The 23,491-nt window shown below is 40.6% G+C and overlaps 1 protein-coding gene across 11 annotated transcripts in view; it reads right to left on the bottom strand.

Moving 5' to 3' along the window:
- ESRRG (estrogen related receptor gamma) overlaps positions 1-23,491 on the bottom strand; it is a 412,075-nt gene that overhangs the window by 333,976 nt on the left and 54,608 nt on the right. For 2 of the 11 annotated variants that reach the window (XM_075413006.1, XM_075413013.1), the window contains exon 2: positions 22,464-22,509. The exons of the other annotated variants lie outside the window; for them this stretch is intronic. Coding sequence is in view for 1 of the 2 variants with exons in the window: in XM_075413013.1 (XP_075269128.1) it covers positions 22,464-22,509 (46 nt within the window). In the remaining variant the exon portion in view is untranslated. The remainder of the gene's footprint in view (positions 1-22,463; positions 22,510-23,491) is intronic. 11 annotated transcript variants of the gene reach the window in all.

Below are 23,491 nucleotides of genomic sequence, written 5' to 3' on the forward strand. Positions count from 1 at the left end.
ATAGCTTTGCTCTCATTCAAAAGCATCTGTATGTGAAATATGCATCCCACAAAACGTCAAATTTGGCTAGAGTCAAAGGAAGCATCTATATACCTAAAAGTTGAAGAAGAATTTATTCATCTATTATAAACAGTAATCTTGAGAATCCAGTTACTCCCCAATTCTGAAAATGTTTAAACTCAAGGTGTTTTCCAATTTCTGACTTGAAGGTCCTCAAAACCTTAGAGCTGCATCTCTAATAATAGATATGATTAATAGATAATCCCAGGTTATGTCTCTACAAAGGACCGGACGATGTAACATGCATCAAAACCTATCTAGGAGCCATAAACTACCTCTGCCCAAGTCCCTAAGCAGCAACATCCATGGTGTCAGGCTGAAGCAAGTACTCATCACCAGGGTCAGAATTTGCTCCCATGCAGAAAACAACTCAGTACTGGTAGTGTCCAAAGGCATCCTCTTGTTCCTCCTGTGGGAACTTGTTTCATGTAAAGCAAAACTCAGAAACAGTATCTTTCATCAGTTGCTTTCCCCTCTCCCCAAGGCAGAGGGGTGCTCCGAGTCAGCACAGCCTGTTCCTAGGTACCTGAGCGCTCCTCTGTAAAATGGCAAATTAGCGCATAAATGCTAAGCACCATCACTGGACTGACCTGTAAGGTGTTTACTACTTCTGGAGTCAGGGACTTGGTCTAGTATTTCTGGATGGCCCATAATTACTTTTTAATTCTTTTTACTGTGGCATCTGCTGTATCGTTTAAAATAAGTTTATGGGTAAAACACACAGAACATAATTCTGAGTCTGACATTTTTCCACCTCATTTACATATCTTCCATCCTACCACATATCAGATACCACCTTTTATTTTTTACATTATCATACAAACTTCTTGGGTACTCTACATTTCCTTCACTGTTTTATCACAGTATGCCACATAGTCTTCAGGACATGAGGCACTAACTACCGCGCCGTGCTCAATCCCAGTCTCAGTGTGGAATGTCTTGCTTTAATAGAGAAATAAAATGATATAAGGTCGTAAGCTAAGACTATCATAAAGTGCATTGCAGGCACCCTATACTTAAATACTCCCATGCTGCCTCTTAACTCCAAGTGAAGCAATTTGCCTAATGCCCATAGAAGTGACACAACTAATTCCCCTCCCTTAAATAATCCTAACCTTTCCTCTCTAACGTGTCTCTGTAAAAAGAATGTTTTCTAAAATAAAACAAATTATTAGAAAACCATATCCTTAAAATCCTTAACATTAAAAATACTGGGAGACTAAAAACAAACTTAGAAAGTCCTTCTTTCACTGTGTTCAGATAACCACTGCAGACCCGTTTCTCTCTGAAATGGAGACCAAACCTCACCGCAGGATAATGAGGACTGTAAATACACTCGGTGGACTGCATGAAAGTGGCCTCAGCCATAAACAGCAACCTCAGCATCTTTCTGTTCATGTTTCCTGCTAAATACTTGCAAAGGAACCAACAACCTCCAGATAAGTCCTTAAGATTTGAACCTTTCTGTCCTGATCGTGCAGTGCTTCTGTGTTACTCATCAGTCTGGCATTTTGCACATCATTTGATAACAGGCTAGGTGGAAGAGGGGCCATGAGCATCACCTGCACCTAAAAGGGAGTTATAATTTCCAAAAATCTCAGTTTGAAGCATTCCAGAGGGAATAATGGTATCTCAATGAGAGTTGTTTCGCACAAGAAAAAAAAAACCTGAGTTATTTCATCTGAAAATTAAACATGGAGTCCCCTAATCAACTGGTATTTGATAGTAAATATATTATCTGACATTTTACTTAATCAAAAGGAAATTAAAGCATGTTAAGTGTACATTCACACTTGATACTAGACTTTAGATACAGGAACTGAATGGTAGTTACAAAGTGAAAGTTAATAGTAGGGTCACTACTTTTGGAAATGCAATTATTCTCACTGTAAAACCTATTATTAAACAGTATAAACTGCGCCCGGCATGTGCAATCACTAGTTCACAAAGATGGGCAAAACACAGGGCTTTTACAGTATAAATTAATATTGGTTCCACTACTGCCAGGGAAAGTTTTGCCGTGTAGCACCTGCCCTCAACTCCTGACAGAAAGTAAGAGCTTCATTATCCATACCAAACCTGTGTGGATGGTGATTCTTTCCAAGGCCTTTTACCAGACAGAGCTTTTATTTCAGATGAGGAAACCATCTGCTTTTCTTCTGACCCACTGGTAAGCAAACTGGGAACACACCATCTTCTCGCAACGATGATTCTGCAACAGATCCTCACATGCCAAGTCACAGAAAACGGGGCTACCAGTGTTGTTAAGATGTCTGGATGTCTTTTGTCCTCTGTACCTCCAAGCAGGACCATCTAGCCTGTTTCTGAAAAATCTCCAACAAAAGAAATGCCACAACATCCCTAGTTGCCTTTTTCTGGTGTTTTGTTTTATCAACCTTAGAAGGTCATTCCTAATACCTAATCTGAATTTTCTTTGGTTCTGTTTAATAAATTACTCCCCATACCCTCCCATTTCTCACCATGAAGATGAAGAATAAATTACTGACTTTCTTTTCCACCAGCCTTTTGTATTCTTACAGCCCATTGCCATGTTCTCCCCCTCAGACATCTCTTTTTCAGGCCAAGCACCCCCAGTTCTGTCCGTGTCTGCTGACAGGTCCCATTTCCTCACTCTCTTATCACTCTCATTGCTTTTCCTTTGGACTTTCTCCAAATTCTCTGTAGCTGCATTTGGGGTGCACTGCCCAAATCTGTGCATAGAGCTCTTACCAAAGCCGTGAGTCACTCCGTACTCCTTGCGGGCTATATTTTGTATTACGTCTTTGGCACTTGTTATCAAGAAAAGCTCTTAATTTCAACGTGAACAACACTTCTTCTGCCAGCTTCACAACTATTCCTAATTAACTGAAACCTTTAACATTGTAAACAGCATTAAATTACAAGAAGTCATACTTAATTGGTTATCTTCACTCAGCCTACACCCCAAAATGACAGAACATTTCAGGGTTACTACTGGAAATATGTAAACAGAGGTATGCACACAGAGCCCAAGTACAATTAACAGAGTCTTAATATAATCTGTTTCCAGTTCCAGACGTACAACGATAAATAATCTACAGATATAATATAAACACCCCCACACTGAGTAGGTCTGTAACTGAGAGGTTTATCTAAGTGATTAAGAACACCACAAATTTTCCAGCACCAAAAAGAGGAGGAAAAAAAAATTAGACAGCTAAAGATAACCAGAGCTAAAATCTGATTGCCTTCATCTATAGTCCTGTGTCTAGATAAGTGTATATGTGGAAGAGATCATATCTACTTTAGTGTGTCACACTGCCTGTTCCTCCTCCATCTGAACAGGTTCAAGTCCTCCGAAGTCAGTCAAAGCACATATATAATGTAAGTATGTGTGTGTACATGTGTGTGTAAACCCAGGGTAAATGGGAGTAGAATAAGGCCTCTTGTTGGCTCAGGTCTCACAGGTGGTTGCAATAACAGAAAAACAAGAAAACTAATATACTGTAGTTACCTACTATGCAATAATTATCATGTAATTATACTGTAATTACAGTACCTGATTATTGATGCACTGTAAAATAAACTGTTATCAAGTTTTTTTAATGTTCACTTCTATTTACAGTTATCTCTGATAAAGACTAAGCCTCCCCAAAAATGCATGATAAAGCTTCTTATCACAGGTTTTAATGCCTCTAATAACTACTGTAATTCTGTGTGATTTAGTGCTTTGAATAATCCACCAGGATTTTTCTCTAGATCTTTAAAAGGATTGTAATGTGTACAGAGGTGTCGTAGTGATTAAATTTACAGGACACTTACCAAAACAGTGATAAGAAGGGATGTTTAATTAACACATGTACACGTTGTTCAACTGTACTATCATGCAAAAAATGGAAAGACCTGAATGAGACCCCTATTTTCCTTTCAAAATGTTAAAAAAAATTAAACAAAGGATTATCCTCACTATACAATATAGAAGCAGACTTTTTGAGGGCAGCAGCAAATCCAGGCAGCACCTGAGAGCAGTACCAGCCTAACGTTGCATACTGAGTAAAGCCAAAGTCCCAGTACCAGCTGGACATCCATGAGGGAAAGGAAAAAGTAAGTCACATATGACAGTACATGGGAATTCGCCAGTTGGGTTTGGAGATGTCGTTCCTTTGGCTAGTGGGTAGTTCAAGGACATTGCAGTTCTCTTTAGCTATAACGCCTGAAAATGTAAATGCTTTTAGGGCTCACTGATAAAAGCCATTGCAGAAAAACAGCTGAAGGTTACCTTATCAAATGGTTTTGATTTCCATGTCTCAGAAAGGCACACAGGCACTCTAGAAAATCCCTTTTCCCTCCAACAGTAGATTTACTTAATGGCCAAGGCTACCCCTTATTTATGTAACAGGTAAGTAAATTTAAGTTAAGCAACAAAGCGCCTCACCAGACTAAAACCCAACAGAAAAGAGTAGCAGAGTCAACCTTATAGCTGGCGGTGGAAAAGAACCTTTATCTCTCTAAGGACGCTTTCCACTTTAACTTCTACTGACATTTTGTCCACTGTGATGCTGACAAACACAAAGTGATAGAGAGATCTAAAGATGTTATCATATACGATCAAAAGACAAAAAAGAAAAGTCAAGAAGCTCATGCAACCCATATTCCCACTGGGAAATAACCTTTTTAATATTAGAATTGTTTGTACTTTGAAATGGAAATCCCAACATCTCCAAGTGCGTGCAGCTGAAGTAGAGTTCACTCCTGGATGGGCAAGTGCCAGGTAGTAACAGGGCTTTGGCTCCATGAACGGAAACATAAACCTGTCCTCTGGAACAATGATTCTTAATGATCTCAGAGGCCTCGTGGAAGATGAGTGCCACCGTTTTCTTTAGAATGAATCCCACGTATTTTGTATCACTGTCCTGGCACAGGGCTCCAAAGATGAAATCACTACTTGACCATCATTATGGGCACGCCTGCTCTGATCTGCAGTGCTATGCGGGGGCACAGGAATACTGGAAATGGTGTAACTGCATTATTACTGTGCTCTGCAAAGGCTTTTATACCATGCTTCTCAGCAAGACTAATTATTCTAAAAGGAACCTCATGCTACTGCCATTATCCTGCTCCCAAAACCTGAGTTACATCATTCAGGACACTGTGCTGCACTATTCAGGCACATCCATGCAGCTTTATTTTTTGCAACAAAGATTTTTACTAGGGGAGAAGAGAAAGTTAACAGGAACAAGCTCAGAGATCACAAACAAGGCACAACACTTAAATATACCAGGGAGTAGGATGTGAAAATTCACGTGCTCCTGTGTCTATTTATTTACGTGGCCCGCAGGACTGCTTACCTGCATAATCTTTCCTCTGCAGCAAGCGCAGGTGAAGGTGTGGGAACTTCCTTCTTCCTTTGCTGGCAGTATTAACTGAGCAGTGTGGGGAGGGAGACTATAGGAGGAATTTACTTCTCCTTTCTGTCATCAATAAATTACTAAGGCAGCTTTCAGGACTCCCAGAGGGTGTTTGAAACATATATCCCCTTGGCTGGCTACCCTCTGGATGGGCTAGCATACATGCTGCCCTCTTGCGTAAGGCTGCAGTCTTTCTATAGCAGAACTGACATTTAAATAAAATAGACAAGCTTCTCCTGTAATACAGCCTCCTGTTCTGAGCTCCAAAGATAGGTAGCACACCATTTTACAGTGCAGAAGGAAAACTGTGGGCGTAAGCCTCAAAGGTTACCGTTCAAGAACAGGATCCTACATATATTAATGATATTATTACAAGCATAGAGCTTGTAGAAAGCAGCCGAAACTCCCAAAGAAACGAACTAGTCATCCCCTTTACAGTTTTGTGCTAAACATCTGAAGTAAGTCAGTAATGCATACAAAACTTGCCTGACAGTAGGACTGGCAATGAATCTGAAAATCAGTGCAAGTTCCTCAGACACTTGGTACACCATCCAGACCAACCTGCGGGTGAAACTGAAACGGATTTAAATCCAACTCTTCCCTTCCTGGGAAAGCATTCACAGTAGTAAATATTATTTAATGTCCCTATTGAGGGAGACATTGACAAATAAGAAAAAAAATAGCACCTACTCAGTGACTTGGAAATCAGCAGAACAGCCTTCGTCATTTTCACTGTCTCTCAGGAGTTAATCAGACATTTTTCCAACATTTCCATACATGCCTGTTCTTTCCTTCTGTGCCCAGCAAAACTATGAGCTACTTATGAATGTGATGGTTCATCACATTTTTGTTACTTTTCAGCATTAGATGGAGAACAATTAGATTTGCAGCTGAGAAAAAGCGGGAGGGGGAGGAAAAAATAAGAAAAAAAGAGAAAAGCTGCCGCCTCTTCAGCCAAATGACTCAGAGATGGTACATCATCGTCTTCAGACCTCAGAAACCAAACGATTTGTGAAATCTTCAGAAACATCGACAACGTAGCTAACTGCATGGAGGATGGTTTTAATCTTGAGTAAAACTATGTGGTTTAACTACCCTTGAGTACTAAGCCATCCAGCATCTTGAAGCTTATCATTAAAAAAGTCCAATATTTATGTAAGCATCTCCAACTTGCTTTCCCTTAGAGAAACTTGCCTCACCTTTCTAATCCTCTCCTTGGTCTTTGCCTTGGTGCAGAGGCAGATGTCACAGAAGGCAACTGAACGTATTTGACAGAGATATGTAGGCCATATCCTTCGTTATTACAGAAACAAAATTACGCTTGTTTTGATCTAACTATGTTTATTTAAAGAATTACCAGCAGAACATAAAAGGAAGCAGCGAGGTCTATTTAAGGTCTGGGTGTTCCAGCTATTTTTACCGAAGCTGCCATGGATTTCAATGGGAGCGTTGCACGCTGAATGGTGAAAGGAAACGGCTCCCAGACCAGAGCTAACACAGAGCTGTGTACAAAGGAAAAGATGCTCACACTACGGAAGGCATATGCAAGCTAAATTACATACGTTAAATTAAAGACATCTGCATTTTGGCAGAATTTGGACAATGACTCACTTATATTTAATTATGCAAAAATTTCAAACAGGGCAAACTTCACTGTAGTGACTCACATTAGCGCTACCACATGATCTTCTGATAACTACATCAGTATATAACTCATGTCTCTGCTGCACAGAGTTTCTACAGAGAGAATGACATATTACCTGACTAGCATTAAAAGGACTCCATGTTCCCAGCAATGACTGGTACATTAAGTAATGCTTCAGAAAGTAGCACATAGTACACCGAGTTTTTTTTTCCCTTGACAAAAAACTACATATCCCCTAATGACAATAATTCACTGTCATTCAAAAATCAATTTTCTGTTTTGTGTTTTATTTCTTCAAATTTATAGAGTTGTGGGGAAAGATTCCAGAAGTAGAAACTTACATCATTTCCTTTCCCCAAGAAGAATTATGGTGCTGCAGACCTCCTTAGGCTTCCAATCCAAGACGCTCCCACCCTGTCCTTACATGAGTGGCAAACACACCCTCAGTACCTCCAACCACAAAATCTTCTGCCTAGGTCTGGCACTGAGGGTACCAGGCAGTTTCTCATGTTTTGCTTCACAGATATTCTTGGACTTTTCCCTGCTACCTCCTGCGCTTTTCAACATAGGTTTGGTTTCCTTATTTTGGTGTGGACTATCAGGATGAACTGATTAGGCGTCTTATGTCAGGCTAACAGGACTGACGACCTTGAAATGTCCATTGCAAAGAAAAGCTGTCTTGCATTGTTTGCCTCAACACAGTGTATTACTTACTTTAACGATGTTAAGGAAAGGAGTGGTCCTTTACCGATCTGAATTAGGTCCCTTTTCTGAGCTCTGAGAGTTGCTGCGTTTGTATCCTGGAGTACCACTGCATTACGCTCCCATTAAACATCTGAAAATGGATGTCCACTACAAGGCTTTCTAAACGCCACTTTCAGGCTTACTGAACATGCTGACAGGACCCTTAAGTAACAAAGGGACATACAAATGGCGCTTTCACTACAAAAGGAATGTATTAATGTGACAAATACGGCCTTTGTTAATGCCAGATGCTGACTATAGGTGTGGATGAGGAGTATGATGAATGGGATGATAAGGAGAAAGCAACCTTAATTGCGCAATTAGTTATGCTACGTTTCTGCAATGTTTTGCATAACAATTATAGGCCACTAGTGGACTAGTGATCCAAAACTACAGCCTTCCAAAGGACTTCAAACAGCTAGGAAAGCCACTGTACCTTTTGAGAAAACTACTTTAAAAGGCTAATAAAAAACGTAAATGATCTCAAGTTGCCTTTGTATGGCTTAAGTGTGATGTTGGGCTTGGATGCCCAAGTGCAGTGTGCTTTCTCCAGCTGAGAGTGGTAGAAGTAGAGAGGGTAGAGGATGCCCCGAGGGAATGCCCCGAGCCAGTGCACTGCTAAAAGTTATGGGAGTGAAGTCTGGCCTCTGAGCGACAGAGCTGATAGGAAATGATTGAAGGTGTTGTAAAGGGCTACAGCAATAACAATGAGCAGGAAGAGAGGATCCACAGCATGTTCCTTTTCTTTCTTGGCATCTACCAAAGGGAAAAAAAAACATCCTGAATATTCTACACCCTCTCATTCCACCTTCCATTTATTTTCTTTTTCAAAGTACAATTTAACTTTTTTTCCTTAGGGTTCACATAAAAGTCAGGTTTAAAATTGGAATCCAGATTAAAGCTCACTGTTAAAACCGCTCTTGGGGGTAGAGGTAAACTGCCCAGAATGTGATAACAACATGGGTGTTGAGTGATGACCTGCTCATAATCGACACAACTGAGCACACAAGAGTTCACTTCATTCTCGGTATCACCCGAGGGATCCACACCAGCCACAGCTGGTGCGGAGAGGTATAAGACATACTGCCCCGCTAGCTCCACGATTATTCAGTTTATGGGTTAGTGCTGCTAGGGAGCAGGAGAGATGCCCTCACATGCCACTCAAAGGTGTTAAACTGGCACACATAATAGTTGCCCTGATCTTCCTCCCCGAGAGGAACTTAGGTCCTTTGGAACACGCTATCCACCAAGACAAAACCTGTCACTGACATTATAATGGCTAATAAACATGAAGGGAAAAAAAAAAAATGGAGAAGCGAAGTAAGACCTGTGCAGACAAAGTAAGATCTGTGCTTAGGCCTTTATTTACACAGGATACCCTTTAGGTCAGACTCTCCATCACCTTTCAAACGTGACACTAGAACACACTGGGAATTCTGTTTTTACATAGTCCACTTACCCCTTACTCCAATAAATAGCTACATATTGCAAGTGTATAGTGATGATAAGTCAACCTGTTTAGAAAAGACATTCACTTCTCCAAAGAAACTCAGCCCCTCTGGTGCAGGAGAGCACAGCAGTGTGCAGTGACCCAGCTCCGAGCCAAGGGGATCGAAGGTACCACATGACTTTCCGCCCTGGATGCTGTTTGCAGAGAAGCCTTAAGTCACAGCTGGACTCCTACAAATTATTTACTATTGCAGACTGATACTGAATATACAACTTGAGGCAGAATCACAAAGAGCAGGACTGTATGTACACAGAACTAAGCTTCACATTCAGCCACATCTCTTCCAACTGACTGCAAACATCGCTACAGTAAATATCCAGTCTCAAACACCCCTTGGAAATTCATTAGCAAGCACAGCAAACAGCAGTCCTGAAAATAGCATCACTCCATTCAGTGCAATAAGACGTATCCCACTATGTTGTACGTTCAAAGAGGGAAGGGCAATCCTCTTCTAAACCTAGCTTCTCATGAACCTGAATCCAATCACGTTTTTGCTTTATAACAGCCATCTCTCTAGGTGCTGCTCTACAAAATCTGCTTCGTATCACCACCATCTTAAAGGTCGGCTGTGGTATTTCAATAAATAGAGCAACCGCGGTTTCCTTAAACCACTTGTATTCCTTTTGCTGCAGTCATTTTGGCTCTCTTCTATTGCTCTTGCTTAGCTCGCTTTCATATGAATGTCAAATTTTGCATTTGCTGTGTGCTGTCATCTAGACTCTCACTGTAAAACAGTTTGTTTTTCCCCCACTTGGTGCACCAGATTAACGTCCCCTCTCTCCCCCCTCCAGAACAGAATGTAATTAAAGATCATGGGAAAATAACATACACAAACTAGTCATAAAGTCAGAGAATTTGAGGTCTGGTTCTGCTTTCCAATTTTATGTGCTCCACTTCACTTCTGTATATAAAGAGATATATAAATGGCTTTGGTCATTGGATATCTATTAACTCCTTGTGTGTCAGATCCTGTGAGGCAGAGATGACAGCAAGATCCACAGCAGCTTAAGAGCAAGAGCTCATGCCTTGCAGAATCACACCCAGTTCACCAAAAATGAAGCCTTTTGCCCAAATGGTTCTCACTCCGCTTACTGCACAATGGTTCTGAAACACAAGCCAGAACTGTCTCTATGTTCACAGTGCACAGGAAAATGTTTCATGACCTGGGTGAAATTTTTCATTCGAGAAACCTGCCAGGATGATCACTTTGACAGCCTCAAAGCAGGACCACCACATGGGTCTGCAAAGGCCAGTCCTAGAGGTGTAGTGGCACAGCTGGTTCAAAGCAGAGTTTGTTTCACACATCCCCACCTCAGCAGTGGCACCTCCACCTCAGGTTTTCTGGTGGTAGGATGGAAACGACTGAGACCTTACTGTCTTTGGCTGTGGGGCCAAATGTCACCAGAAGAGAAATTAACTGCTTCTTAATAAAAAAAAAAAATGCTGAAACTGCTTCTACAGTTGATAAAAATATAATCAAATTGCCATTTCTCATCACCAGAGTAATGAAGAGGCAACCGTTGATCTTCAGTGTCTCCTGACAGGTTCTGGAAAGGAAAAAACCCACCAGGTAATCTTCCACCATGAAGGCAGGTGGCAGTGGGGAGGCAACTCAGGACCCACATCCCAAATTCTACCACAATGAAATCATCTTCCAGTTGTCTCCTTTTTTAAAAGCAGAGAGAAGGTAACAGAGGTCACTGAGAAAGAAGATATTCATGCCACACCGTTTGACAGACAATATCACACAGACAGAATCTGTGACTTGCCCAACCTGTACAACGTTGTCTGTGGCGGGTTTCTAGGAAATAAACCCAGATATTGTGATGCTTATTTAACTACAAAATTCCTCCCTCTCCGTCAGATAGGGAAGAAAGTAGATGTTCACCTTTACTGATGCTCCACTGTAATTATTTTTTATGGCAATTTTCCTCCATTAGTTAGAGGATCATAATGGAATAAATAGAAAAATGAGCTCAAGCCTAAGTATTCTGCATTGTAATCTAAATTAAACTAGTATTACAAATTTGTTTACATATCTCAGTTGAGCTATGTAGTTTCAAAGTTACTTGCTGAACATAAACATGTCTCCTGATGCTACATTACCCACTATATGCAGGAAAATATATTCTAATGTAATACAACAAAACTGAAAAACCAATAAACGTTCCTATTTATTGAGAAATTGGACAAAAAACAGCTTATTGTCAGTTTTTAAAGACTGAAAATCAATAGATGATGAAAGGTTGTATTTTTTGCTACTATTAGACTGTTGACTCTAGCAATAAGTGAGACATGGATTACAACTGGGGGAGTAAAGAACTTGTGAGATACACAATTCGGAGCTTCTTGGGTTTTTTTAGAAACTTAATTCCCAGTATTTGTGCAGCAGTAGCCATCTTGGCACCACTGTTACTGGCCTAGCTCCTCCATTTTGTTGGCAAAGCCAGCTTTAAAGTATCTTCCTGTCTTCAACGGCATTTCTAAATTGAAGGGGCTCTTAATCAGACTTGCATCTGCTAAGGATCGTGAGTAAAGGAGATCCAGCTTTCACATACATTCGCATCCTGCCAATAAAAAGAAAAATAATCCTCCAACAACATCATGAAATTCCAGCTATTACAGTCCCACCTCTCGTGCCTGGACAGAGTCCACCCAGCTGAGCTGCAGAGTGGGTTCCCCAGGTCTGGCCCCGATGTCCTGCACAGTCCTCACAGAGCAGCAAACACAGCCCAGCACTGGGCAGAAATCAGGTTGAATCGCATGTTCAGTTTCCAGAGACCTTTGGCTCTCACATGTTTCTGAGCCTTCTGTCCTTCCACGCATGGGTAAGGTTTTCAACACCTGGGCCCTGAATGCAGAGGTCCCATTCGAGTCTGCCATCTATACCTGGTTGAGTATACCCTAAAGATAGGGGCGCAGAGAGGTCTGGAAAACACAGGTTTTAAGCACCTGTTTTCCCAGTAGAATTTATGCATGGGAGTCAGTTTAAAACCTGATTTGCTTTATTCATTAAACAACAAGTGCACAACCGTGCAGGGGCTGGGAAGGCATTCTTGTCTCAGAGTCCTTAAATAGTGATCTATGCCACCATTTTCCTAAGTGACCCAGTAGGTATGACCATCACATAGAAACCCAAATATAGATGTTCTACCCTGACTATATTTCTAAACTCTGGAACAGAGTTTGAAAGGATGCCAATTATAATAAGGAGTTAGGGTTGCTTTTAGGATTTATGTTCTCTTTGTACATTTCATAATCACACAGCAGCTCAAATCTTGCTAGATGGGGTTAATGCCGTAAAAGCCTTCAGACATGCAAATGGACTCCCCTGTAAAAGTGGACAGTGACCGCTGGGCCTGTATGTGACAGAGAACTAGCAAAGCTGGCTGATGCGCTTGTGCAGTACCTGATTTTACAAGTGCACGGGTGTGCAATTGTAAGTCTATACACAAACAAATGTCCCAAGACCTTGAATGAGCTGACAGTGTGCAGAAATGGCCACCCTACTGCTGGCCCGAGTCCTGCATTTCCATAATGTAAAACTTCTGCTTCAAACGGAGGGAAACACAGAGATCCCTAATTTTCATATCACGGTTTCCTTCTGTTTTCCCAGGTAGAAAGCTAGCTATTTCTAAAAAGGGGGCCGTTACCACATATGCATAATCACATACCGAAAAAAGATTCATGTTGTTGTTCCTGTATGCTTTTGCTTAAGTATACCATGGAAAATAACTTTGATGAACTAATTTGCCCAGAGCACTGCTTGTCTGGAAGATTTCTGTAATTTAACTGCAGTTCTGTAAATAATTTGGTGATAGACAGGCCATCAGCATAATTCGGTGCTAGACCCATGGAATGTTAAGGAAATGGCCAGCAGGCCAAAAATTCAAGCTGAACTGGGTCCTAGTATGTACAAGGCATATTAAAAAACACTCCAAATCTATTCTTTTTGGAATCTGCTTACAAAGTTTAAAGGAAGACATTGAATTTTGCTTTGGGAATAAACACAAAGAAATGTCACGCTTCCTCTCAGTGAGGGAAAGAACACCCACATACAGTTAACCCAGCAGACCTCCATAAAGATGTACCGTATTTTTGCACGATAACATCCCAAACAACTATCACAGCACAGTTATATAGCACAGCATTTTGTCCTGCTGCTGAACTATCAGTAACTTCCACTAAAGTCTCTCAGTTCTCCTGTGTTGTTACCCTGTAAAACAGCAAAAGGTATTGCCCTGGTTTTCAGTCAAGCCTTAACTGAGACTGCAAGATAAGAAGTACAAAACTGTATGCATGGTACATTGCACCTTTAATCATCTACCTACCTGAAATACTTCAGCAAGTAGTTAGACATCTAAATGTTCCAGCCATGGGCTTAAAATAAATGAGTTTTGTACTACATGACTGTGTTCACATTATTTGAAAATTAGTGTTCATATCCCCTCTCAATCCAAGTATCACTTCAGCCACAGGCAGATCAGAAACTCAAACTCAGTAGCAGAGCCAAGACCAGGCCTAAGATTTAGTATCTTGGCTGAAAAATGGGGAGAACCAATGACTGGCGGATGCTTCCCATTCATGCTTCATGTCTGAACGATCATTTTTGTATCAGAAATGTCCACAATCAACATTTCCTTCCTGCATTGTCAGATTAAGATATGTTCACTGTGGCTGCTGGAAGCCTCCTATGAGTTTTACCAAATGAGAAGGAAATGGCAGGGAAAATAATATACAAAACAAGGCAACAAAGCCATCCCTCTCAGCTCTACCAAAAAAAGGCCTCAGAAAGCAGACATATTTATACTTCTTTTTCAACGGAAAAATGGAGAGGGAGGTGAAGTAGACAGGTTAAAAGCCAGCAAAAAGTAGTATAAAAAAACCCCCACCAGGTATTGTTGCAAGAACCTCTAGATAAGCATCTTAAATCAGGGTAAATTACACACCTCATGCTGGTGACTCGGTCATGGGAAATTATGAAGCTACGTGATGTCTCATTTGTTGTGCCGAAAACAAATGTAAATAAATTACTGAGAGAATCTCATTTACATTTAGAAATTCATCCCGATGCATGACATGACTGCTGATGTTTTTTTAAATGACACTTTGAGAAGAAGTGCCACTATTAAAAACCGATCGTAGCCACCTTGGCGGGAGCCTGCGCATGTGTGCGTGCATGTGTGTGTGCGTACATGCATGAGTGTGTAAAGGCAGATGTTCTAGGGAGATCATTTGGATCATTGGGAAAAAAAAGCTTTCTTGTACTGTTTCAGAACCATAATGGTGGTGTCAGAAAATAAAACCATCAATCTGTATTCTTCTGTGTATTCTTCCCCTTCCCGAGTGGGAAACAGAGAGACAACTTTATGGATTGGCTGCTGCCAGTACAACAGAAAGTGCAAATACTAAAATCGTAGGAACAGAAAATAGTGTGGCACGTCTCTCCATCATCAAGTGTAATAAAACTTCCCCTTAAATACACACACAAAAAGCCTTTCGCTAAGCTTTCATCTCCCCCCTCCAAGTCTCACATTTTAAGCTGTCACTGAAACAATTGAGAAGGATATCCAGGAAGCCGTAAGATGGAGAGCAAGTTGAACCGTGGTTAGCTAAGCAGCATACGTACAGGCAAATATCCAAATGCTTTAGGAGCTGTCATTCTCCATCCCGCGTGGGAAGGCTGTGAAGAGACGGACTTTTTCGTATCATGATTGCTCTTATTATTACAGCAGTGAAAACACTGCATACTAATGGATGTGTTTTCAGAAAGACGACCGTTAGACGGCTTTTTAGACTCTGCCTGGCTGTCTGGGCTTCAGTATCCGATACCTCCTATCCCTTTTTTTGCTTCCCAAACAGAACTCTAAAATAAAGTTTGTAACACGAGGGCAAAATAAAATGTATTTCCAAATGGGGACATGACAGTGTTCTACAACCCCACATACGGCAGCATATTTACATAAGCCTGCATAGGTCAGAGAGTTTATTTGTTAAGGGACAAATAAGCAGGCCATGAAATAATTATTTTTCATTGTGCCCTGCCAAACCTATCCAGCCAAAGGCTAAATTGAGCTGCTATTGTGATTATTTGAACTGTGGAGCCAAAAGTCTTCACTGCAAAGCATCCCAGCTGTCCTAAATTTTATTCTGATGGCTAGTTTTCATGCTAGCTTGAAACTTGCCAAAAATGCTCCACAAAATAGGCAGGCGGAAGGTTTGCTTTATCCAGACCCACATTAATTACTGATTTAGAGCTGTTCTGAGAACTTGATTATTAACAAATCACTTTCTGAAATTGTTATGACAAGATCCACACATGAAATGGCAAGCTGCTCATATGTACACAGCTAGCGAAAGAAATTAATACAAAGATTCCCAGATTTATTTATGGTTATTTCCTATTGTGCTTTACTGCAAATTAGCCGCTAAAATATTAAAAGAAAGGGAAGAGATCCAGTCGCAGCACCACAGCTTTGACATACGGCGACACAGGAACACCCAGGCCATAACGGCTCAACGTGCTTCTGCCTTTGCCCACCTCCCTGTGGAAAACGATCACCCAGTGCCTTCTGGCACCAGAGGAAGCAAAACCACCACAGTAGTTCCCAAGCTGCAAATTTGGTCAGCACACCAAGGAGCAGGTAGGGGTAGGACTACCCCGAGAACTGCTCAGATCACGGGCTTTGCAGGATATTTCATACTTCAAAGCTTGAATTAATCCCTAATAATGAAAGATTAGGTTGAGACCGTGTAGAGAGAAGATTATCCCATGTCTGCCCATTGTGAGGCTCTTACAACTTTTCTTGAGGAGCCTGGGTTTGGTCATTGCTAGAGACAGAACAGGAGGCTAGAAGGATCTCAGGAGCGATTCATTGCATACTTTCTACGCTTCTGTTTAAATAAGGAAGACACAAATGAAAGACAATAAGGCTAATTGTTTTGAAGGCAGCAGACTTATAAATAAATGAAATGCCCATCATTTGGTATCAGGCTGTATGTACAAGCCCAACAAGACAAGTGCACCTCGCTGCAGCTGCCCTCCTTCTCCCCCACACCTCCTACTATTTTTTATCCTGTTTGTAATTTCACTGTAATATCCTCAGGGCAGCAACCATTCCACATTTACACATGAATTAGAACAACACCTCGCACAATGGCATACCAGTCCTGATTGGACCCGGACTGCTCCTGGGAATGCTGCTGGGAATGCTACTATAAAAAGAGCTCATAAATATATAGCGTACAGCACGGTACACACACACATACCTTTTATCACAGTTAACATGACCGAAGTGTTAACTCTTTGTTTTCCCAACAAAACTGTGGATGGTTTCATTTGTTTCTAAGCTCCAAGATGGCTGCAGGATGTGTAGCTAAGATCCAGCACACCTTCACCAGCATACTCTGTGAATTCATGCATTTATTACAGATGTCTATATTTACTATTTAATAAAATAACAGAAATGTTATGGAGTCTCATTATAGATGTTGAGGCAGAAGATTGAATCTTGCTTAGGGTTGCGACGGAATTTGATCCAGCTACGAGCTGGGGACACTCAGGATGAGGAACCAGAGCAACCCACATCAGTGCAAGCCACATCATCCCTGTGCACTCGTTACAGACCTACTGTGTCTTAACCTGATTAGCCTAAATTCCCTTCTGATTTACTTCCTTCCTTGGGAGAGGCCCTTGACCTTTGAGCTAATATTTTAATATATACTGGAATCTGAAATTTATAAAATAGTCATTTTCTTGTACTTCAGATACACAACAACTATATATAATGTTAGTGTTGTTACTGCTATTCAGTCATTTTATTTTGAACTGAAAAGATAACAAATAGAAAGATCTGAAAATCTTTATCAACATATTTCCATTTTTCCTAACAATTCTGACACACCAATTATAGTTTTTTTCCTGAAGGACTATGAATGGCAAATGTGGTTCACAAAGAGCAAAAGGAAAAGAAAGGGAGTGGGTGCAAGTAAGGTGGCAAATCAATAAATTACTTGAGTACGTGCATAAATGCATGCACCCGAACCCCTTTTAAGGTCAAGTTCCATGCTAGAGTCACTCATTCCAATATTTAAAATCTAGAAAAAAATGGGAAGAAGTAGCCAAAATATAAAATCTATCAAAAATCTTTATTAGAATAAAATGGCCACTTTGTCAGGCCTGTATTATACACTTGCATGGCATCAGAAGTTCACCTTAAAAATCTACCATACCAACTATAGCTGTTAGCAGTCATATTCATCTGTCTCTCTCTGGGAAAAAAAGTACAGATTCTTTTTTGTGGACTATCAGTTCATGGACCTCCTATTTATTAGACTAAAAAATCTACACAATCAAATTCTGTGGAAAGTCTAAGATTATAATTTCTTTTTCTCAGGCTCCTGATGGGTTGGTAGCATTACAGGGTCTTCATGTGCTTTTCCACAAAACCTTACACTCTATGCAAGTTTTGTCCATGACATAAATACGGACAATTTCTGTTTCACAAAAGCGTGACCTTCCTTGTTGGACATTCTTAATCTGAGCACTTCAGCTTTTCTACGAACTTCTCGCAGCTCATGTCTTAACTCTTGATTTCTTTTGCCCAATGCACTCACAGCTCTAACCAAAGCAAACGCTACCCAGCGTCACACTTTCACTCCAGAGGAAAGACCATTCAGGAAGCATCTTCTTACTTCTACGAAGACAGTAAGAGACCATGGTCTATATAGAACAGGCTATTGACAACCCTGCACACACTCTGTCATAATCAGATATGTGACAAAGTCCAATGAAATCCTATTAGGGAATAATACAAATGACAGAGCTTAAAGAATACAGTTAGCTCCTAATTAAATAGCCCATAAATCTGTTCAGAACTTGTAGAATTTATCACCAGAACAGGAATCTCAAGACCTTTCACAGACTCTTATTTAACAGACCTGTTGTCCACTGAACCAACAACTCTGTTGCTTACAGATGAGATATTTCACCAACTTAAGTACTATTAAAAGATGATTATGCACTAAGCTTTCCTGAAATTGTATAACATTTGCATGGTATAACACATACTCTTACTTGTTCACTGCAGTCTGATTCAAAGCGCTATAAATATGTTTGCCCTTTCTGCTAAGCCCGCCTAAGGGATTAGCAACCCCCCAAAAGTTCAGTTGAATATTAACTGCATTAACTTTGCAGACTGTAACATACTGTTACACTCAAACAGCCTACGGTGTAGCATGGATGACTTGCTTAATAAAAAATGTTTTCATGCAAAGCCCTATTGCTAGAAAAAAAGAATCTGCTCTGTCAAAGGGGGTGACCTCTTCCATTTAACTTCATAAAGCAAACAAATAAAAGGGAGAACTTCACAGGGATGTCCAGCAAAACACTTATCATTTCATCTGTCAAACCAGATGGACTTCCCTTGGCAACACAGCACCAGCTCTACTCCATGTTAGAAATTAAGCCAGGTCACCACGAAAAAAACTCTGTGAAATACAGTTGCAAAGTGTCATCTACTGTAGTGGTGTGAAGTTAAAAACTAGAAAAGAAGTATGACTGTTTGCTTACTTATTTTGTTAAGCAAGTAGTGCTTTGTGTGCCAACTCCCATAAAAACCACATGTGCAAAAAGACTTGCCAGTGCAAAGTTATACAGCAGTGAAGACAAATAAAAGGAACAGGAAATATTTAAAAGTTGGAAAAGGGAGAGTTGATAGGAGTGTAAAAGGGAGCTGACTTGATAGTTAATGCTAAAAGTCAAGGAAGAGCAGGTTCTTAGACCTAAGTAAAAAGTTCCCAGGCAGAGGGTAACTGGCAGTATCTGATCACAAGATGAAGAAAGGGAAGGAGAAAGTGGAAAACCAGAATGGCTGGGATGAGTTTCTGAAGGTTACAAGGTATAAAGTTGGACCAGTAGAGTTGCTTGAAGTATCCAATAGATTATTAAAATACTTCCAAAGATTTAAAAAAACCTCCTTCATTTATACTCGCAGTAATACAAAAATGTAGAACACGTCTATTATCTGCTGAAAGCAGAAATTCCATGATATATCTTCTTTGCTTTTATAAAATAAACAGATGAAACAAACCTTCTGTATGTTGCTGTGGGAACATGCAACAACTCTCAGAAAGACGTTGATACCGAACGCTGCAATAAAACTTTTCTTATTCAGTCTTCAAGGATCACATATGGATCAATTTGTAAAAAACACACTCTCCCATATGAAGAGTCTTGGGTATAATCAGAAACTAAATCAAAGCTTTAAGAATTAGAAATCCTATTTCTCCATAATGCTGTACACTCACTTACTTCTGCCATTCGCCATCACCATTCCATTGTCTAGAAATGCAGACCAACAGTAGATGTTGGTAATTACACAACAACTTCTACTGCAGAGAGCCTCAGACCACAGCATTAAACTGGAATTAAAGCTTTACAGGAAAAGAGAAATCTTTCATTCCCTGCAATCACCTCCCTCCCTTACACACACACACACTGCACACCTGCTACCCACCGGCCAGATGGGACCAAATTCTCCTGAATCAGATCTTGGATTTTTAAGCTCAGCTTGAGTTCAATTGGATTTCAGAACATCACAACATATTGTAATTTCACATTTAAAAAATTACATCGGTGGCCAGGAACTCCTAGCTTCAGTGTTGTCTGCACAATTAGATATGTGTTAAAGTGGGATTATTGCCCCAAATGTACTAATACAATTAAATAAAATGCATCTTTGCAACAACATTTAATTTAATGACATATGCTCATTTAATGCATTAAAAACAGAAACAAGCTGATTTTATACCATCAGCATGTTAAGCAAGATTGGGAATTTAGCTAATCCATCGTGACCAGTAGTGATTTTTTAAAGTCCGTGAAGACAATTTAGCAGCCCAAACTCACTTCAACATTGTAGGAGCTGGCCCTTAATGCACAGGTATCATAAAATATTAACATATGTTAAGAAAAAACTGGGAAGCATTATATTCCTAGAGAATTTGCTAAGCTTGCATAATGCAACATTTATTATCAATAAAGTTTCTTCAGTCAAGAGACCTCTAGCCTGCTCTTCAGAAGGAGCTGGGTTGCTCTCTCTCTACTCCATCAGTAGAGCTCCATTGAGTCCTTGATTCCTGCAGCGGTCTGCTCGCAACTGGCAAAGTCCCATTTTTAATTGGGACTAGCCTCTGAACTAGTTTTTATCTACCTTTTCCATTGGTCCTGAAAGCAATTTGAGACTTGCAGAGGGTTAACAAGTCTTCAGCCAGCAGCAAGACGTTCTCCGCAGGGACCGCGGGCATCTGGAAGCTGCTGTTGGTGGTGTTCCGCCAGAGCCGCGTCTGGCAAGCGCCGAGGTGCAGAAATGCGAGTCCTGCTTGCTTGGCCAGCCTTGGACTGACCTTTAGTCATAACAGGGAACAGGAGTTTTGCTAGTGAACACAGAGTTCTGGTCTACACATTTTTTAAATTGATTATTTTATTGATGTAAAGGGCCCAGGTGCCCTCATGACAGTCACTACTATAGATTTTGAAAATAAAATTAATTAAGGGCCAGTCTGGACCACCTTTACTGTCATCATGTAGTACCCTTTTCTACAAGTAACAATGCTATCAACCAGAGAGCACAAGTATAGTGTTTGTAGAGTATTTCATTACATCTCAAAACACTTGACTATGGAGGTCAAGATCACTGTCACCTATCTACGAACACACACACACTCACTCACTCATTCTTCTCTCTTACCTTCAAAAAGGGAAACTGAAGCACAGAAAACTTAACCGACAAAAGTCTCTGCCCAAGTGCCAGCTGTGCCGCACCGGGCTGCGTCCCTCCAGACCGCGGCGAGAGCATGGCACGGCACGAGCCTGAGCTGGAGCAGAGCTGCCTGGCATGCAGGCTAATCTGAGCTACACTCATCCAGCCCTTGAAATGGTTCCTCATTAGCTGTGGGTTAATGGAGTCCCAATGAGCAGTGTTATTTTCATCCCCTGCCTACTGAACGCAAAATTCATTTGCAAGTATCCTGTAAAATACTGCAAAGCAAGCCAAAGAGATATGACAACATAAGAGGCATACTATTTATGGAATGCACTTACCGTCATTTAGAAAAGGAAGCTGACATGAGCAACAGCCTAAATTTAGCAACACATTTAGTTTTTATTCACCAGTCACAATGACAACATTTTAGAAGGCTACCGCACACCTTGTGCGCAGAAAGGTTCCACTGAAATCAAGACAGACTTTCATCTGAAAGGAATTTGGGATCAGCTCCTTAATGAATACAACGCTGAGTTAAATTAAGGCAATCACCATCTTGACTTTCTATTCCAAGTAGATATAAAATTACATTGATTGCAGGAAATGGTGGCATTCAAACAATATTGCAATGGCCAAAGCCTGAAAGCTAAATTCATTGTCGAGCTAAACAAGGCTTTCAGAGGGCACCATTTGATTTGAGGGAAAAAAGCATCTACAAACCACATATTTTCAACTAATAGTTTAAAAGGCACAGAGTAAGAAAGCAAAAACACTGGTCAATATGCCACATGCCACTCAAACAGTGTGCATGTAGATGTAAATACTGTGTGTATATATATATACACACACATACAGGTAGGTGCATACATGTGTTTTTGGTGTCTTTTTAAGGCAAGCTGTACTACAAAGGCCAAATTTGAGATCCAGAAAGACAAAATGTACTTCAGACCAGCCTGAGAATACTCTTTTATCCATACTATCTTTAATTCAAAAGTAATTTCAAATCAACAGTGCGCAAACTTAAACCTAGTTCTCTTGAAAACTCAGAAAAAGAATTAATTCGACCCCTTACCTTTGGCACCTTAAAGACTTTTGGCCATGACTTACCTGTATAAATAGAAAGAACTAATTTACTACAGAAATGCCCGTGGGCAAACATGTTCTGGCTAATGAAGTGTTCAGCTTTTGCATGATTAACCAGCTGGTGGGGGTGGTGTAAAAATCACAGGGCATAAAATAATAAGAAAAATTGATTAGCAGCTCCCTTTTAAAGCACTCCATGAAAAATTTCCTTATTTTTGCTCAGCAGTTTGGAAAGTGACTGTACAGAAAGATAGACTCGAATGACTTACCCAGGAGCCAGGCAGAGACTGCACCAGGCACTCACTCCTCCAAGACCTGCATCGCAGAGAGGTTCAAGTGAAAAGCGAGATACCAACCAGCACCATGGCTGGATTACTTATACAACAGGTCCTGCCACTAGTCATAAAGGTAATTTTCTACTATATTGCAAAAGACATTATATAAAGTTAACAACTATGACTATGCTTTGAGTCAGTTCAGTTTCTTCCCCAGTGCTCTACTCGTGAGCACCTTAGCTGGCTATAGCTACTCCTGTGAGCCAATTTAAGAAGTGCCTCCATACGACCCAAGGGATCCATACGCTGCTCAGAAACAATGCACACTTCGGGGTCATGCTACATTTTGTGCTTACTAGGGGAAAAAAAATCCCCTTGCCTTTCCCATCATATACAAGTGGTTTCTTACAAACTCACGTGCTCTGCCCCCAAAATAGGACCTACTTAGTGTATAAATACTTGGCAGACAGGTCACAAAAATAAATTTATCGTTAACTGTCCCCTAAACCAAGGGAGGTAAACCTGAAGCAGTTTCATTTCATACACATTTGCTCTAGGTACCTTCAGTTGGGCTACAACTGGCATGTAACAGATCCTTTAAGAAGGAAAACCACTTATTTTTATGGCACAGGATTACCTCGGAGATGTCAAACAGCTGCTTATACAAAGCATATACACCAGTAATAAGAAGCTGCAAAAATTTAAGCTACAGATAATTTGCAATAGGACACATAATGGTCACAGTTCTCTTTACCATTGCTACTTCTATGGAAAATGCATGTCTTACACATATTTACGGACTTTTAAAAACTGGTTTATAGCTATGTACTATGGGAGAAGCAGGCAAAGGATCTGTTCCAGCTCTGGGAATGCAGACATAACTTCAATGCTGGGACTTCATGGACTTGGAACCTACATTCACTGCCTTTGGCAATATACAGGCAGTCACCTTACATCCATGGTTGATTTCTAACAGCAACCAGACATTGCCTCCCAGAGCTTCCCCTCTCACAGTGTATGAT

Source organism: Opisthocomus hoazin, chromosome 2 (genome assembly GCF_030867145.1).
Source record: "Opisthocomus hoazin isolate bOpiHoa1 chromosome 2, bOpiHoa1.hap1, whole genome shotgun sequence".
Classification (NCBI taxonomy): Eukaryota; Metazoa; Chordata; class Aves; order Opisthocomiformes; family Opisthocomidae; genus Opisthocomus; species Opisthocomus hoazin.